This window comes from Ixodes scapularis, unplaced genomic scaffold (genome assembly GCF_016920785.2).
Source record: "Ixodes scapularis isolate PalLabHiFi unplaced genomic scaffold, ASM1692078v2 PGA_scaffold1__304_contigs__length_218370807, whole genome shotgun sequence".
Classification (NCBI taxonomy): domain Eukaryota; kingdom Metazoa; phylum Arthropoda; class Arachnida; order Ixodida; family Ixodidae; genus Ixodes; species Ixodes scapularis.
In genome coordinates this window covers 62818574-62838563 of record NW_024609846.1, presented here as the reverse complement: position 1 = coordinate 62838563, position 19990 = coordinate 62818574, and the positions used below count along the sequence as shown (strand labels likewise).

Genomic DNA, 19990 nt, shown 5'->3' with positions numbered 1-19990 from the left:
CAACCTCAAGTGGAAAACATGTCTTGTGTTCTTAGACGATGTCGTAATGGTTTCTACGAGCTTTGAAGAGCACCTGAATCTGCTAGAATCTGTACTTCAAGCCATAAGGACCGCTTGCTTCGCACTTAAGCCGGAAAGGTGCCACTTCGCATACATTGAACTTACATTTTTCGGCCACGTCGTGAGCGCAGAAGGCGTTCTGCCTGATCCTGAGAAACCTTCTGCCGTCGGACTGTTCCCTCCTCCCACCGACAAGAAGACCGTGCGACAGTTTCTGGGACTGTGCGCATATTATAGACGCTTTCTGGATCATTTTTTTTCAAAATCGCCGAACCGCTCACACGCACACGATGTCTCATTTACGTGGACGGAAGAGCAGCAGTGTGCTTTTGAAGAGCTTCAAGGTCGCCTCCAGTCGGCACCAGTTCTCGCACACTTCGACGAGCTCGCAGAGACCGAGACCCAGACTGATGCTAACAACGTTGGCATCGGAGCCGTTTTAGTTCAGTGGCAAGATGGAGTCGAACGGGTGATTGCGTATGCCAACCGCTCACTGTCCAAAGCAGACTAACTATTCGACCACGGAAAAAGAGTGCCTCGCCATCATTTGGGCAACCATCAAGTTTCGTCCCTACCTTTTAGGAGGCCTTTCAAGGTAGTCACGGATCACCATTCTCTATGCTTGTGCCACCCTCAAAAATCCTTCCGGGCGTCTCGCGCGCTGGAGCCTGAGACTTCAGGAATTTGAAATCACCGTGGTGCATAATACGGGGCAAAAAAACAACGACGCGGAGTGTCTCTCTCGTGCTCCTGTTGACCCTACGCCGCAAACCGATGAAATGGACGACGCCTTTCTCGGAGCTATTGACACTGCGATCATCGTCCACCAGCAACGAACAGACTCCGAGCTTCATGCTTTTGTTGAGCACCTGAAAGGCCGTGATACGCCTGTACAAATCGCATTTTCTCGAGGTCAGTGTTCATTCTGCTTAAGAGACGATGCTTTGTACAAGAAAAATGTCCAACCAATCACGGCCTCATACGTTCTTGTCATTCCGACTTCCCTTGCGACGAAATTTGTTATGCCAGCCACGACGATCCAACGTCGGGACACCTTGGTTTTGCCCGCACATCCGCGAGAGTCCGTAGGAAGTACTATACTGGCCCGGAATGTACGCGGCTGTACACTTTTACGTTAGGACATGCCGCGAGTGCCAGCGGCGTAAGACGCCGCCTGTGAGGCCCACCGGCGTTCTTCAACCGATTGACCCGCTGTCAGCACCACTTGATCAAATCGGAATTAACTTGTTGGGCCCTTTTCCAACATCCTTTCCTCCTCTTCTTTAACTCCCGTTAAATTCCTCCCTAAATTCTCCTCTAAATTTAGCGAAATTTTCCTCATAAATATAGCGGGTTAAGTTTCTCCGCTAAATTTAGCGGGGCAATTGACGTCACGTGGCCATAAAACCAATTTGATTTCCCGCTAAAATTAGCGCGGCAGTCACGCCGACGCCGCTCAACTAAGAAACGGGTGCCTAAGAGCTGCGCTCTGAAAAGAATTTCTCCCTACTGAGTAATGTAAATTTTTGCTTCTGAGAGAAACCGTCCTGCATTCCCATATTTTAATATATACCACTCTACATAATAGAATACCTTTGTGAATGTTATACTATGCTGTTTGGCTGCCAATGATTTATGAGAAGTAGCAAATTATAGCCCAGGAACATGAATCACCTTGTATATATGATATATACGGAGTGCTGTAAATATTTAGAATGTGTTAAACATTTGACACAATTGCCATGAGCCCAAGCATCTGAAGTTGTGACTTGATGTATTCGTGTTGCCCCATCAGCTATTTTTCCTTAGGATGCTCATTAAGCTGTACCGTTTTTTTACCATTTGTTCCGCAAAATAGCATTAACTGTCTAAGTCGTCTCCCCGCGTCTAAGCGGCACCTCAAACGCAAGAAACTGATAGGCTAAAATACGTCCGACATCCCGGAATCCGGTGCACTGCAAGATGTTTTTTACCCTGAAAATATTAAAAGGGCGCCTGAAATAAATCCATGGATTCTTATGGTTAACATTATCAACCGTAAGGCATGTCGGAGCACAAATGTCACGAGGACATTTAAAAAAACAAAAAAAAAATATCTGTATACCCTAAACAACGTTTACCAAGCTTATTTTATTGGTACATCCACTTCAATGTTCATATCGTCAATTGTCAAAACATACAAACAGATGTTAGATTTCTCCAAACAAAATTTTGCTTTGCTCGATTCACTAGTGAAGCTCAGGTGACAGTTGGACCAGATGCTGAAACTGAGATACGAAATAGCGACAAAAGTTCCGCATTTTCTGCTTTGCACGCGTTTCGCCAGTAATTTCTGGTTGATCTATCAGCAATGACATAGCTCTGGGTTTAATTGCTCTCAGTCAAGGCTGGCCACAATCTCGTGTCAACTTGTCTGTTAGTTTTTTTAAGCTTTTTTCGTTTAACATGTGGAATGGCGTGACCTAGATATGTAGCCTACAATTGGACATTGAATAGTGCGGAGCCCGCTTGTCTTATAGAACAAAACAGCTGCTAAAGCCTTTTTTGAAGCTTTGATGTAAATCTCCGATTCAAATTTGCAAGAAAAGACAAATATTTATAAAGCAAATGAGTTGAGTTTATGTAAATGGTTTCGTAATATTTATGCTGCCTTCGTGTTGTTACATTATCAAGTTGGATAAAGACATTCGTAATAAAAAAAATCTTTATTTCAAGTGCTCTTTTCGTTAAAAGACGGTGTGTACATGATTTAGTAAAATACAAGCGCTGCTGTGTAAACCGATGTTCGTCTTTTACAGGCATGGTTCCCGTCACCTTTATGAGGCACCCAAGAAACGTGCACGTAGGTTCCATTCGAAATATCTCTTTCGTCATTCTCGTGGTCGATGGTCCATTCGTGTCGTTCTGTGGTACATTTGACCGCAGATATTGTAGCCCACGTCAATGAAGCTAAGATTGCTCCACAGCCGCAGGCGACGAACAACAAGTCGTATTCTCCCAAAGAATCCCGGAAATAGCCTGTTTGTACAAATAATTATTTCAATTCACCGGTATACCAAACATCGCACGGGCCATCCTAGCGTGAAAAATTAAATGCATGCTGCCAGTTTTCATTTTGCTCAAAGATCTTCATGAACGAACATTGCCAGAGTTATTAGCCATTAGCATTGTTTTAATATTCCGACTACTTTTCAATACGAAATGTCAAAAGCAACGTTTAAGACTGTGCCATGGCTCTTTACTTTTTTGTTGTTAAAATGAAACCAAAACGTTTGTACACGTTCAATAAATATGCTTCATTTTGGAGTCAACAAGAATCAACTTCTAAGCTAGAATGGCACAACTAAAAATATTTTAGGTCTGATATAAGATTCACACTTATTTCTACATTGGAATTATTTAGTAAATAATAGTGTCACCCTGGCGAATTTTTATAATTTCATAAAAGCTGTGGAATTTATCTCAGGAAGATTTTTTTGTTGTTTCATTGCATTCATTGTTTTATGTTTGTAAACACACATGCAATAGCTCGCTTAGTGGAGGGGTAGTGGTCTAAAGTAATGGTAATAGGAATAATAAGAATACGAAGAATATTAATGTTAATAGTAATAATACTAAAATACTTAGAAAACCATAACTGTGTCCAGAAAACTTACCGATTAAGAATGGTTTAAAAAAGGAAAAAACTGCTGTGAGAGCCGTCAGCATCCCTGTAGCCATGAATATGTTGTCCAAGCCAACGTTTTCGACAAGAAGCACAGGAAAGAGCACGACACCGCAGCCGAGAAGGACAGCTATTGCCATTGTCAATGTAAATATGACCCAAAAGCGACTTGCAAAAGACATCGCAATATAGAGACCTCCCAACAAAACAAGCAGAGCAGTCACAAATGTCTTCCTTTCGACCAGTTTTTTGTCAGTTAATGCTGGTAAGATCAATCTTCCCGCGAGGTCAGCCAAGGAGCAAATGGACGTCATGGTTACAGCATCCGACATAATTATTCCCCGACCAATGGAAAAATCAAGGAACAGAGAATTGTAGCAATCGTAACTTAGGCAGAATGCAATGAATGAGAAGGTAATTACGTAGAACACCGGAGCCTTGAAAATAACAAGCGATCCTTCCATTGATTTTACCTTCTGCTTCGATTGGCCACCCCGCACAGTCATCTGGCCTGAGATGGTATAGGGTTCATTGGAACCTTGGGATTTCGACTCCTCTGGTTGTTTAAGCATATGCTCAAGGTTCTGCGGCACAAGCCATGAAGGTCGACGAAGGAACAAGCTGAACGCCAACGCGTTGAGCAAGATACTCCCGAAAATGAGCATGGCACCGTGGAAGCCGTACGCCTGTACGAGCTGTTCCAAGAGTTTTGGGAAAATAAAGCTTCCAAGAGGTGATCCTGCGAAGTTTATTCCTGTGGCGAGAGCCATGTACTTGTCAAAGTGCTCACTGATAACAAGTGGGTTCATCGCATACACAATGCCACTGCCGAATCCTGCATCAAAAAAGAGGAAGCATTGTCAGATCTATGGAGAACCATGATATTTTGCGTTGGGATTCGGCATGCATGACTGTATTATATTAAATGACCTAGCTGATTTATCATACTTTTTAACCAACGTATGTCTAACCTCCTTTGACATAAATGCCTCGGCGCATGCATTCAAATGAGAATTTCAAATGAACAAAGGCAAACATCGCAATGTTCCCCGGTAATAACCTAAATAGCATTCCTAAAATAATCATAAGCATTAAATAAGCTTGTGTACGCGTATAGCTTTTTTCCATGGCACAGATTTTTTGTTATTTTTTTTTATTGAATTTTATGGGCTACATTTACCAAATTGTCAATTTATGCGTTTCCTGACGAAATATCGCAATTTTCCGGGGGAGGGGGGGGGCTGTATTTCACTGGCTGTCATAGTACAAAGATAAATTAGAATTGGGATATTTCATTGAAAACCTTTTATTCCATACAATGTTCCAGACACTGGACCATAATTCAACGTACTTAAACTGACGCGTTTAGCTTGTTTAACCAAAGGGGTGTATCATTTGGGTTGTGCTTAAATTGAGCCATATTTTTTAACTGGCTTGAATAAGCGAATATTTTATATTTCTTACCTATTTCAGCAGACCTTCATTGGAGAACGACAATATTTTTATAGAGCATGTAAAGCATAAAAATGTATTTATACAACCTCTCAGAATTCAAGCCCAGTCGCTAAGAGTCAGTTCCTCGAAGCCTAATGCTAACAACTTCAGCTTTACAAGAGATTTTTTTTTTTCAAATGATTTTCCGTGATTTAGATAATTGTCTATTTTATAGGTGGAGTCTGTAGAATCATGGCAACTTCAAATATTATTAAACTAAACATATTATCCGCAAAATATTTTTATCTTTTATTATCATACTCCCCCCCCCCCCCCCATACTGCACTTCATCTTTAATTACTTAAAACATATTTCAAATAGCACTACATTTAGAATGCCATAATTTCATCGTATCTTATTCTTATTGGAGGGGTAGAACTTAATTTTCTTAGACTTAATGTCCGAGATATCAATATTGTGTAAATGAGCTCGAAATATTTTTATTATTGGTGCTCATCACTTGTCAGGGTTGCTTACAGCACTGTATTCGAGAAAGTTCGCAACATTTAGATGATAAAGTAGTGTCGCATATTCTTGACGAGTTATGATGACACGCAGACAAGGTTGTAATATAAAACTGATTTTTGGTTCGGGCCATGCAGGTGAAATGTTCTGCCTACACATTTGAAACATAAGTGGTGGGCTTCAACACCCGCCTTATAAGGATGAGCATTGCGTAGAATAAAATTTATAATCGTTAGTATACATGGGCATACGTGTTGGCAGTCATTTTCCTAATCTTTGTGGTTCTTTTTGTCCACATTATCTTCTTGGACACTAATGCTTAGATGACCTAGTAAGATAGGGAGCATCTTGCACCAACAAGCGACTGCAACATTTTTCCATAGAAATAGGCATACGGATCTGATGTGCGGAAACCTATGCGGAGCGCAGTTCGTCTACTTCTTGCACAGGGCTTGCGATGATGCCAGAACGCCCAGCTCTTATTTACTTATTTCAAAAATAGTGGATAGACCTCAACGCTAGAAGCCTTGAGGTCTACCCACTGTCCTTCAAAATCGAGCCAATCAGAACTTGGCGTCGTCTGATGTCACCGGAAACCCTGCGCAAGAAGCACCCAACTCGCTAGCCGCATAAAGTTATGAAGTGAATTACATCCTGCGCGGTCATTTCTCAAACAGGGAATTAAGTTTAAAACCGTTTACGCAAATAATCGGCTACACCATCTCGTTGCTTGTTTGAACCAAACGTGAATATAAATTTACTAACTGAGATCAGACACGGCCCCACATTTCTGACATTTCTTCGTTTTATGTGATAATTTCTTACTCACCGTGAATCGCTCCTAACGTCAAATGCAGTACACAAAGTTTATGCGCAAAAAAGCTGAGCATCACACCTAATGAGGAAACGACGGCGCCAAAAATTATTAGCGGCCTTGCAGTAAATCGATGTCCAATAAACGCCGCTAGCAAACCTGAAAAACAATACGACAGAAGTGTTATACATTTGTCACATTTTGCATGATACTGAGAAGCAGGTACTAGAATTCAATAAAAACTATCTTGGCGTTATTATTTTTATTGACGGAACACGATGATTGTTTTATTTGTTAGCGGAGCTGTGCAACACAAATATTTCATCGATAGCACTTAACGGTGCTTTATCTCTTGAAACCTAACCCAGGCACAGTGTTGTACGGAACGGCGTTCCAAGGAACGGCGTTCCTTGGATTCAAATTCGTATGTTGCCATTTGATGAGATCGATTAAAAAAAACTAAACTTTGTTTGATCTAACTAAATATGGTAATTAGCTAAATAAAAATGTAACTTATATGTAACGATACGTTCCATTTTTTTAACTGTAACGGGAACGAGTTCCTTTCTCACAGATGGAACTTGTAACGAAAACGCGTTCCAAAAATCAAAATGAACGAGGAACCAGCTTCCGTTCCTCTTTTTGAGGAAGGTGTACAACACTGCCCAGGCAGCGCACAATATTGTAGCGATATTCGTTTCGGGTCAGTAAAGGCGTGCTAGTACTGCCCATATTTTTGTTGTATTGGGAAATTTGTGCCGGTACCATTTTGATACTGCCGATGTCGAAGGGATATCAATTTTATTGCGGCGACGCAACGGTGATATATATGGTATACGAACCGTGTTTTCCCTAAATATTGTTTCTGAATCGGCAAGAACTGGGCAGTATTAGGTATTTTCGGCCGATTCCAAAATGATATTGAAAGAAAGCCGGTATCATTTTGACGCTGGCGGTGTCCACGGAACATCTGTCACATTGCACCGACGCAATCCTGTTAAATAGTGTACGTAAACCGGGTAACCTCTACAGGATTGACACAGTTGTTTATTTTTCTTTCCTCCCAAAAAGAGAACTTGGAAAGGGAGAGGGGGAGAGACGGGACGACATGAGCTAAAGAGGAGGAAAAATAAGAGGGAGAGTGAACCCAACCTTTTTAGTTCAACGAATTCCGACACTATACAGACGTAACCTCGCGTTACCAGACTCCTTGGCACCTTCACCAGGCTAACGCAGCTAGCGGCGTTCATGAAAACTTTGGTAAAGGCCACCAAGAGTCAGGGTGACGTCACGATGACGTCAAATATGTTAATAACCCACTCCGGCCATTAGGACGGGTACAGCTGTTAACATCCGTGTTACTTTGGGGCACTCTTTCTGCGCTCAAGCATTGGGTTCTTCTTTCCACCCCCTCAAAACATGGCGTTACGATCGACACTGCCGCCGGGCCCCGCCGTCTGTGGTAACCGTTGCAACGGTGCAACCGGCACAACGGTCGCCGACATCCGATGAGCGCGATTGTCTGCTTTGAGTGTTCTGCGAAAAACGTGATATTCGCTCAGTCCTCGGTAATTTGACTTCGGACGTTCTGGTGCTCTCAGAAGAGGATGCCTTGGCGCTAATGCACTGCGAAATGCTGCGGGAGCTTCAGCGAGTCGAAAATCGTGTCGTTCTTTCTATTCCCAAAGGAGTTCCGAAGCGACAGTTAAAGTTTCGTTTTTCATCGGTTTCGTTTCAAGCCCGTTTCATGTAGTGCGATCCTGGTTGCGATTTTTAGCCTCGTGCGGCAGAAACTCCGTGAACATAGCACTTAAGCTGTCGCCCATGATTGTTTTCATTTTTATTTTCCTTACGTAGGAGCGACGTTGCACCTGAAATTCGCAAGCAGATCGAGCCCTACCACGTGCTAAGCGCACAAAACGACACGGGCATTTTTGGTGCTCTCTTCGTTCCGAAAGACCCTTGCCTTACTTTTGTGGGCAAGCTTGAAGGGTGCTTTCTGGCGTGCATTCTCAGTCTGGTATACAAGGATGATGTGATGAAGACTATTTGTGCTTTCATGGCAGAACAATTGGAGAATTTTCTCTGTCCATCACTTTACTAGAAGGTCCCCCAGATGTTCTACTCTAAATCCTGAGGCATTTACGCCTTTAAAAAGAAGAGATTTGCAAAAATCTAATTTTAAGAGGTTTGCAGCTGATAGGAAAGCACAGAAACCGTGACGCGGGTCGTCTATCACCTGATTATATATATATATATATATATATATATATATATAACGGGCATGGTGGCGGGAGGCCGAAGGCGTGGGTATAAAACTGAGAAGAAAAATTTTCTTCCTGACGAAGGCCGGACTCCGGCCGAAACGTCGAAGGTTAAATCGTCCGTTGTTGCTGTTTTTCATTAAGGGTTTTTTTCTTCTCAGTTATATATATATATATATATATATATATATATATATATATATAGAGAGAGAGAGAGAGAGAGAGAAGAAAATAACCCTTAGTGAAAACAGCAACAACGGACGATTTAATCTTCGACGTTTCGGCCGGAGTCCGGCCGGAGTTAGGAAGAACTTTTACAGATAAACGCGGGTGGTATTTACACAATGCTACCGTCGAGTCCAAATTTCGGCGGGTTGACGGTTGGAGCTTTCTTGAGAGAGAAGCGTAGGGCAGTTCTTATCCAGGTGAAGAACCTTGACGGTCGGGGCCAAGTTTCAAGGACGGCGGCATGACGGTTGTAGCTTCTTGAGAGGGGGCGCACGGTGACTTTGTGTCCGGACACCGTGACGCAAAGTGTGTCACGGTGCCCGGACACACTTCGTGTGTTTGGGCACCGTGACCTGGACGATAGCAGGGTGACCTGGACGATAGCGTACAATAGACGAAAGTTACGCGCGCAAACTGAAGTGCTGTCTCCAAAAAAAAAAAAGAAAAACGGCACGGTCACTTGTGTTGTTTTCTGGGGCATGCATGAGTCAGACCTGGAAGGGTACAATGTTAAACCTAGAAATAAAAAAGAAAGAAATACAATGAATATCAAAACCTGGAAATAAAAGAGAAAATGTGATGGTCTAGTTCCGTCCACAAACACAGTAACGCTGTTAACAATAATATATATATATATATATATATATATATATATATATATATATATAAGAAGAAATGAACTCTTAGTGAAAACAGCAACAACGCACGATTTTATCTTCGACGTTTCGGCCGGAGTCCGGCCTTATGTATATATACATATATATATATATATATATACATTGCAATCTTCACGGATGGTATCTTCGCGCGAAGAAGTTATCGTTGTCCTGTAAACCGCTCGAATTATGCTGCCGATCGCGGTGACTGGCAAGCCGCATGCTCCGCGGAAAAGCGAACCCTCAGGTTTTCTTAATAAACTGTGCGGTTATTACTCAAGTATAGACGGCAAATGTGTGCTCCTTGTCTCCTACCCACATGAGGATCAGCTTCTTTGAAGTTGCTCTGCAGGGATTTATATTAAAAAAAATATATATATAATATAAAAGCACCAGAAAACGAAAAGCAAATCCAAGAGAAATAAATTCAGGTTATAACGCGAGTAATGGTTACTGCCTAACCCAATTGAGACAATTCGTGAAAAGACAACGATCTTCGAGATATTTATGGTTAAAACTTTGCCTTCGCTCGATTAAAGACCGCAAGCTGATTATAATCCGCAGGAAAGTAACGTAGTTAGTTCTGTCCCAACAGTCACTATCATTTAATTTTTACGCGGGCGCATCCACTAAAGGCACGCTGTCGAGATAGTTACGAGGAGGCCCGATACAACTGCGTCAGGCTTCTACGCACCACGATCAGGCGTGCCTTCCTGCGTGCGGTTGTGAATCAAGCAAGGGAGGCAACCTTTTAAACGAAAAATATCTCAAGGGTTGTTATTTTTTTCCTGTGAACTGTCTAAAATGGGTAAGGCTTTAATCATTTGTCCCGTTAGACTGCAATGGCGGCATGGCCAACGTGTCATTAATTCAAAAGTTAATCAACATTCTTTGATTAACTTTTGATTTATGTACCCCCCCCCTCCTATGTAATACCCTCTCACGAGGGCCTTTAGGGGTAATATGAATAAATAAATAAATAAATTAATATTCTTTCCAGCAAGACATCTTCGCCAATTTTAGACTCTCCTCGAATATAACCTTTAGTAACAAAATTAAGTCGGACGCACGACCCTCGCTCTAAAATCAGACCTCACTTAAAGTTGACTATAGGCAATCATATTTGTGACCCTTGTCATTTTTACGCTTAAATAGCCGCGCTGATTGGCGAATATGGACGTCCCGCACAAAAGTATGCGCTTGGGCAGCTTAAATAATGTAACAAATGTTATAACTACTCTCTTTATTGTCAAAGTCTCGAAGTAATTACAAAAAAATTAAACGCCCTGTCCATGACGATGTTCCAAAATTAATGAACATTTTAATGCAATGTTATGTTCAACACAGGTCACACAGGTTTTTATTGTGACATCTTAACCAGCATTGCTTTCAGCTTTCCGTTCATTAACGATCGGGGTGCAGTGTCCTTGTGTAAAAGCAGTTTTTGGAGCAGTATCAACTGCTGTGCAAGTGCGAGAGGGTAGTGGATGTTTTTGATGTAATAGATGGCAAGGTACATGACAAGAGCTTTCTCCAGTGTGCACGAATCACAGAGTGGAACAAGTTCTCCTGGTTTTCCGTGGTAAATCACAACCTTCTCAGCTGTTGTGTATATGTGAGGGGCATACAAAGTGCGTTTGTCTGGTACCTTTAGCTGGGGAATGAACAGACAAAAAGAAATTAACTCAGCAAGCTTGGGGAAATTTTTATATCGTTGGAGTGCTGAACGTTTATCAATAGTGGTCCGACAATATGTGTATTTTGTTTCTCGTTAAAAGTACTATAAGAGGACATTGTCGGTCTGTATGTCATAAATGCTTCAATCTCACTTTTTTTGCCAACCTAAGGCATTATATTGTTACGTGAATCATACACATCAGAAGTATTAAACTTGTTATCGGAAATCTTATTCAAGACAACGCACAGAAGTGAGTCTTGAAACCTTCCGTACCTGGTTGATGAAGAGGTACTTCGCTCAATGTAAAAAAAAAAAAAAAAAAAAATGTAAGGCGTTTTCTGTGCATGTTCAAAAAAATGTTGACTAGATTACCGCATCCACATGGGCAGGTGCTTGCCTTTGGAACCTTAACTCGGACTCAAAAGCAAGCTGCATATAAGAGACATTCAGTATAGAAACTTGAACCAAAGCTGTGATGCAGATTCAATTCTGCGTTGAGTATAATATCTTTCTCACTAGCCAAACATCAAGAATAGCTTGTGAAGATTTGGTGTCTTAGATCCAGGTGAAACAGCAGCGACGACAAGTTCCGATCCGAAACCATGCACAACAGCCGCGTGCAGTCACAACCGCAATTCCCGCAAAACCAAAGTGTCGGAGACTCGGAACTTGGCCGACTCGGCGGTGAAGGCAGCAAAGCAACACCTCCTAGAAGAGAAGGCCGTAGCGCTCTTCCCGTGACGTCGCAAAGGAAGGCCCTCAGGTGCGCGCCTCGAAGCAACCGTCGTAATACGCTTTTAGTCACATACGCGTGTCTTATTAGCTAAAATGAAAGCTGCACATAGCAACGGGTCTAGAAAACATTTTATTACTCGGGCAAAATATTAGACCGCTAAATAATCGGTATGAAACGGTACGAGGCAGGCGTATAAGAGAAAACATTGAGTTACGCAATTATTGCTGTAGGAATGCATATTTTATACAGAAATGCTCCGACAAAATGGCGAGACACTCGCCATTTTGTCGGAGCATTCCCGAGATCTTCCCGGGTTCCTTCAGGAAAACCTCGGGAGGACCTCGGGTTCCTTTGGGAGGACCTCGGGAGGACCTCGGATACCTTCGGTGACCTCGGGAGGTCACGTGAACCCCCCCCCCCCCACCCCGTCACGTGATACCCCCTCCCCGAGGTCGCCCCCGAGGTCACGTAACCACCCCCTTCGAGGTCACGTGACCCCCTCCCTGAGGTCACATGACCCCCCCTCCCCAGGTCACATGACCCCCCCCCCCCCTCAGTACCCTTCCCTACTCCTCCTTAAGAGCTGCGCTCTAATTCGGCGTTACAGGGAGTTGTAAACGGCGTTCACTTTTTTTGGAGGAAACAAAAATAAACAATCGTATCAATCGTGTAGAGGTTACCCGGTTTGCGTACACTATCTATCAGGATTGTGTCGGGCGCAATATAACAGATATTCCGTGGACATTGGCAGTGTCAAAATGGTATCGGCTTTCTTTCAATATCATTTTCGAATCGGCCGAAAATGCTTAATTCTGCGCAGTTATTGCCGATTCAGACACGATATTCAGAGAAAACACTATTCGTGTCGCATATATATCATGGTTGAGTCGCCGCAATATAACAGTTATTCCGTCGACATCGACAGTAGCAAAATGGTACCGGCACAATTTTCCCGATAGAACGCAAATATCGGCAGCACTCGCACGACTTTCCCGACCCGAGGCGAATATTGCCACGATCTTGTGTGCTGCCTGGGAATATTAGCTTTGTTAATTTGTTTTAGAGTGGGTATGCGGTCATGTTGTGAGGATATGAACTCCTAATAAACAAGCTTTTAAAATCAGGTTCCCCAGAATATTACTGATCTCACCCTCATGAAGTATAAGTTTGATAACGTTTACATTAGTTTTGAGCAAAACCTTGACTGACTAAAAAGAAAAAAAGAAACTCTCGCCGACTGTAACATATACGAGCCTGATGCTAAAAAAAGCTAAAAAATTAAAAGTATATTAATATTAATTCTTTTATCTGCCGATGTATTTACATGGTATATACTCATATGACAGCAGTTTTTCTTTTTTATTCTTTAACATAAATTTATCAGCTCTACCAGTGAATATGGCCGCGGAGGTACCGCTGTGCCCTTAGGGTGATTTACAGCAGTGATTGCAAAGCAGTAAATAAAGTAATCATGTATTATAAGTGGGGTATGTACTTTCTGGTGTTTATTTGTGAGAAAAATCGGCGTATGTTTTTCGGTGCTATTTATTTTCGAAACACCGGTGTATTTCGGTGGAACGTCTCACGACGAGGCTAAAATCAGTGATTATCGGTGGAAAAAAATGCGATTTATCACAGACCGAGAGTTCCAGTTTTATTCACATATTTCATACACTGCTCGAGGAAGCATATATTTCTCACACTTGGTTATTATAGTAGATGCAAGCATACTTCGAGAGCCTTGCATCTGCCATGGCAGCACGTTCCTTGCGGTTCACAAACCGCAATTTTGAAAACGCACGCTCCACATTTGCGCTGGACAGAGGAAATCCCAAGTGTCCAGCGAGGCTTGGGACAGTGGTGGCCAGTCAGGTAAATGAAGTTTCCAAAATAACACTGGATCAACGGTGCTAGTCACAGCATACTGGCAGTAACAAAAAAACTCTGATTCTAGGTCACTCAGCTAGCTCTCGTCTCGGAGGACCAGCCGATAGATACATTCATAAGGTTCAAATCCCTCTGGCAGCTCTACGTTTATGCACGGATTAACAATTGGCACGCGGAACCAGAACGACGATTCATCCATGAAATCTGTAGCGTAGTCATCCTGAGCTTTCCGCTTACTTCCCATCCTGGTGGCCTTCTACTCCGCGTGACGACGAAGGGAAGCAAGTCTCACGTTGAGAAAACCCGCAGACGCGAGACGGACGAACCTTCTCAAACACGTCTGCAAATTTTTTTACAGAACGGTCTTTTTATATACAGCGAAAAACTCACCCGCCAACAAAACCCTTTTCCGTTTCCCCAAAAGCCCATGGAAACTAAGCAGATAACAAGGAACGCATCTCAATTCTAAAAGGTCAGTAGCCCTGCACAACACGGATGTTGGCAGTGTCTTCCAGGAAAAACAGCAACCTCTGAATACATGGCTTGCACCGACATTACTTGGCCAGACATAATGGGGAAAGGGCACGTGAGAGCGTACCCTCCACTGCGTTAATTTTTCCACAAAAGAGGGCCATGGGCGACACAATGGGGGAAGGCCGTGTGAGAGATTAGCTTCCACTGCGTTAACTAGACGCTTTTGACCCCCAGAAAGGAGAACGAACTGACGCCACGTGCAAGCCATGTATAGACACTGGAAGAATGCAGGATCCACGAGATAACACGTTTGACGAACCTCTACGGGGAAAGGGTTTTGCTAGGTTTGAAACGTGCAACGACCGGTGTGTTTCGGTTTTAACCGGGGCGAAAATATCCAACCACCGGTGTTTCTCGGTTTTAACCGATTTTGTATTTTCGTCTCCGACGGATGTTTATCGGTGTTTTTCGGTTAAAACCGGAAAATACACACCCTAATTATAAGGTATTAGCGTTTATATCCGAAGATATCGTGTTTTTCCAAATATCCGCTTGGTTTGAAATAAAGGTGATTGTCGGAGGCGACGAACGCATGCCACGTTTAGTAAGGAAAACACGACTCTAACTGTATGTTTACTTTAGAGGAAAATCTTAAGCTTTTGAAACAATTGTTTTCGAATAAATATTCTGCAATGCTGCCCACGCTAAACATTTGTCTTGTTAATTTACAACGATTATACAAATAATAATGATTGCCAGTCAAATCCTCTTATTTGCCAATGATGATATATTTTGATAGACTCATTTGGGCAACAGTCTCCCGATTTGCTTCGGAATTAGTTTGGTAAGTGATGAAAAAATCCAGATATCTGCTTGTCTGAAAAAGGGTTAATATGGTGACCTCAGGGGACTGTTGTTTCACCTTACTTTTATGCAAGTAAAAATCCATACTTCTTTCGGGCCTAATTAAGTGCACAAGCGGAAGAGAATCACTGTGAAACAAGAATGCAGTAAAATTAAAGAACAAACATTTTATTGCCCCAGTGATAAATTTAAGTCTAAAATGTTTGCTCATTAAGAAACATCATTGTATTCACTTCTGTCTGTATAAATTCCGTAAATACTTTTACTGTTCAATGATCGACAAGCCTTGCCTGACAAAACCCTTGCTCCTCCAAGAATCATGATTGTCCAAGAGGCATCTTGATGGCTCACATTGAATTCGTTCATAATGGTGACGTAGAAGAATCCAGAGCACATTAAAGGGGCCAGGGCGAAGAAGGTGGTAAGCGCACACGCTCCAGCCGTGAGCCAGCTCTGGATGCTATCACAACCATATTGCTGAAAGCGCGTGAAGTGTGTGAAGTTTCAATTGAACTTTAGGATCCCGGATAGTAGTTGAAACAATGAGTTTGGCCAGCGTATATAAACTATGCACAATAGAATGTGGAAGCTCCGTTTGATTATGACTCTAACGGGGGTGATAGATTGTAAAAGCTTGAGAATACGTTCCTTGGGTGAAACGGCAAACCCTAACACAAGATTTTTCTGAGTCGACTTCCACCTAGCCCTTATATTTGTCAAACCAACAAACTTCCGCCCTGGGCACCAATAACATTAATTTCGGTGGAACACATTTGCCATCTAAAAGGATAATCTTCATTTCTTTCTTGTTAATAAGTAATAAGAGGACTCAATGATTTTTTAACTATTATTAAATCTTTGTCTCTCATTTCTTCAAAACCATTTCCGCTGTTCCAAAAAAAAAGAAAAAAAAGAAAGATTTGAGTATTTGAGATTTGACTTGCGCTCTTGCCTCTCTATTTTCTCGTCCTTGTATTTTTTGCGCTTCTTTAGTTGATTTGAGTATTCATGCTCATATAACTAAAACGTAAAAAAAATGGTATAATCCGAAAACTCTAGGCTAACAGAACCCCATCCCCAAACCAATTCAAAAGCGTTGTCATGTTTTTAAGGCGATGGCCAAGAATGTTTTACCTTTGGAAATTCATTGGGAGGCGTAGCCTTGGGCTTCGAGGTTATTTGAGTGATGTCGATGTCTTCATGACACTCGTTTAGTGCAGGAGATACATTTTCAAAAGAAAAACCCTGACGAAATGAATCTCTACGTTCCTGTTTCTTGTGAAACGGCATATTTCAGATGTTAACTTAAATCGAAGCTTGTGCGGAATCAAAAACAAAACCAGTCGAGAAAAAGGAAACAGGTCAAAAAAGCAACGATTTCTAATAAACAGAGGATGAAGCCGTTAAGTTTGAAGTACCTTCAAGTTACATTGTGTTGGCTGTTTTTTGTGGTCCGCTGTTGAAAAGAATATTGGAGCAGAAATTATAGTTTTTTATCACTTTACGAATATTACTGCGATTATTTAGAGATCACTGTTTGTTGTAAGATTGATTGTTGAGCAAGCTGGGTGACAAATTAAGGTGTAAATAATTTTATAGCCCCATTCCTCTAGATCGTGTTGCCCTAGTTGTCTTTCTCTTGAGTTTGAAACTATTACAGAAACTCGCAAGTTACGTGCGGAAACACACTCAAAGCTTGTCGCAATTACTCCCACGACCTCAAGCGCAACTAATGCGTTTTAGTTGAGTTAGGAAACGAAACAAATATAAGACGAGTATATTGCATGTGAGGCCCGGCCTGTCAACATATGTCTGTATTAAAAAAGAGCATTCTGAGGAATAAAACGAAGACAATTTTTAACATAAAGAAATAGGGCGGTTACGAAAGTTGGTAAAATTGGACCTAAACACGAAAAAAAAAATTAAGCTCAGCTCAGACCGACAATATTGAGGTTGGAAAATAAAAGTAAGATGCGCCCTTCTCTGAAGTCATTTTTGTTATTTAAATACTCAAGATACACAAAGATAGAAAACATAAAACATTTAAAGTGGACGAACATAGACATAAATAATTCCTGAAATTGAAATAACTGCTTACGTATGTGCGTGCCCCTCTAAATGTTTTTCTTTTTTAAATAGTTGCTTGCTCTGTGTTGTGTTTACAACGCGCTCTCTGCATCTACCTTTCAGCAATACCCAAGATTACGCACAAGGTTTCCTCTGTCAATTTCTAGCTGGAATAAGTACTTAAATTGATTTTGAACTGACTCAAGTTAGGCCACTATATTATGAAGAATAAAGAGATGCCGGACACAGACGATAATATTATATGTATAAAGGGTCGGCAGCTAACTTATAGAATCATTCATACATTTCTTCCGTCCCCAATTTCGGTGTCACTACTTATTGATTTTATTCATTTCACAAAAGATAGCACCGCCCGGTCACAGCTTGGAAGTCAACGAGCAGCTGCCGGTGATGTATATGCTAGCAGAAAAAGTGCGCTGACCTTTTTTTCTACACTCTGGCTGTGCAAATAATCACTGGTGGGCGGCAGTACTCTTTAAGAACTCTTCCCAACGCAGGATTTGGGCTCTCAATTACAAAATAGTATATATTAAAAATAAAATAAGAATTCAGTATCGACCTAGAAAGAGTAGCCGTACTCAGGTTACTATTGTGAGATAAGTCATTTATTGTGACAGGCGGATATGTCTGTCAGCGTCGAGCTTATTGGTCATTCTGCTGCTTCTGTCCCGAACCAACAGCACTCGTGGTGAGGGCGCGCCACCAGCGCACCTTATATTTCAGTCTTCTTCATTGATTCTACACTATACGTTCAAGAATTGAGTGTTTTTATTCTTGCGATTTGTTTTAAGGTAAAATAAAAATACATTGATTTTAAGAAATTATTCTCCAAATCTGTTTTTAGACATTTTTTTCGATCTCAATAACCCATCGTTGTAGGCGACCAATACTTCTTTTAAACAACCAATGCACCTAACTTATCGCATCTACTGCGGCGAATACATTTATATAAAATTAGCGAGAAATATCGCCGGCAACACTTTCAAATGGATGAAGATACTCACAATAACTCTATGCCGAGTGTGTACGGTGTTAGAGTTTTTCTGGGTCCACTACAAAACAATCATTGCTCCGCCATACGCCCATACTCCCCGCTAAATGGGATTGGCCTCGACGACGGAACGGTGCTTTGCCGAAACAGAACTCACAGTCATTCTGTAAGTTTAAACCGTTGTTTTCCCGCTTATCAGCAGGAACTGACTTTTCTCTTTCCGCAATCTCTTATGTAAGCGTTCACGGCAGGACATATTTCATCTGCCAGATGTCCAACAGGCATGCGTGACACTATTTTTTATAGTTATGTTGTACACACACTGCGGGCATTTTGAACAGATACCTGCAGGTGTTTGACAAAAAAGGCTGAGATAACTAGGAGGAGGACATAAATCAAGAAACAATTTCATCCGCCATTGGCATTCAAATAAACAGGCCCATTAATGAACAAAAATCATGGTAATACAATTGAAACGATATTACAAAAATCATTAGTCAGTCACTTGTAGTGCATCATCTGAATCACAAAGGGCTTGTGCAAAAACAACGAGCAGAACGAAATCGTATTTATAATGTGTAAGCAGAGTGATCTTTGTCAAAATCTTGAGTGAGAGAGGGCGTTCCAATCAGAAATACTTAAAGGAAAAAATAATGCTAAAGAAAATAAGCAACTACAGGGGTAATTACCGATGAATGCGACAACATTTATCCTTGCACACACGCTGAATTTTGCGGGGAAACTGAATTGGTGCATAGGTCACGTTTCGTCAATTTTTCCGCAAAATTTAGCGCGGAAACTGAAAACGCAGCCAGGAAACAGAAAAGCCATATAGAAAAAGTCTTGAGGAGTAGCTTAATAATACTACCACATTAAAAAGCTTGTTCGAGCTATTATTGACACTTCATTTTTTCCTGTAAAACTTCAGGTAGTCCGGCCAATATAGTTACGTGTATAAGACAACGCTAAATAAATCGAGGTTGTTCTAAACCTCAAAACCCGCCAATCGAAGTTTTCTCGTTTACTGGTACTAAGCGCTTGAGTGTAACTTGATTATAAACGATTGTATGCCATTTCTCAAATTAAAAATTTGCACCTATGTTTTCTTTTTTTTCATTTTTGCAAATATTTTACATGTATCGGTTTTTAGTTGCAATATGCGCGATGAAAGGCAGAACAATGTTAAAGAACGTTCACGTGAATTCCTTCGAGATGCAGGAAAAGATTGATCACCAAAATCTGTACACACATTGGTGACCCCAGTAAGCAATAATATTTGCGAGTGGTGCGCTTTTCTTACGATATATAACCGTGGAGACACACACAAGCTTAAATATGGGCGTTACATATTTTGATAACCAAAATATTTAAAATATTTGATACCACGAGGAAAAGAATTATCGAATAGTTTCTAGCAAAAACAGTTTACTTCAAACTATAGAAGGAATTTTGAAACAAAACATTAGTACTGGGCAACAGATCGATAAACCTACGGATTAATGGATGAATGCTTTAACCGCGTTTAATTTTTTAACCGGCTAATTCGTTAAGCTTTCGACAAACCAGAAGAAAGTAAAAATTAAACGCTTTAACCCCACAGACATGGACGAGTAAACCTTTATAAAGG

General features: G+C 41.4%; 1 protein-coding gene across 1 annotated transcript; it reads right to left on the bottom strand.

Annotated features, from left to right (window-relative positions):
* Positions 1 to 2809: 2809 nt before the first annotated feature.
* On the bottom strand, positions 2810 to 15770 carry LOC115310003 (monocarboxylate transporter 12-like; the record flags this gene model as incomplete). Its single annotated transcript, XM_029968279.4, has 4 exons — positions 2810 to 3078; positions 3717 to 4559; positions 6513 to 6656; positions 15575 to 15770. Coding segments are annotated over 4 exons (1452 nt in total), but the record flags the coding sequence as incomplete, so codon positions are not given.
* Between the last annotated feature and the right edge of the window lie 4220 nt (positions 15771 to 19990).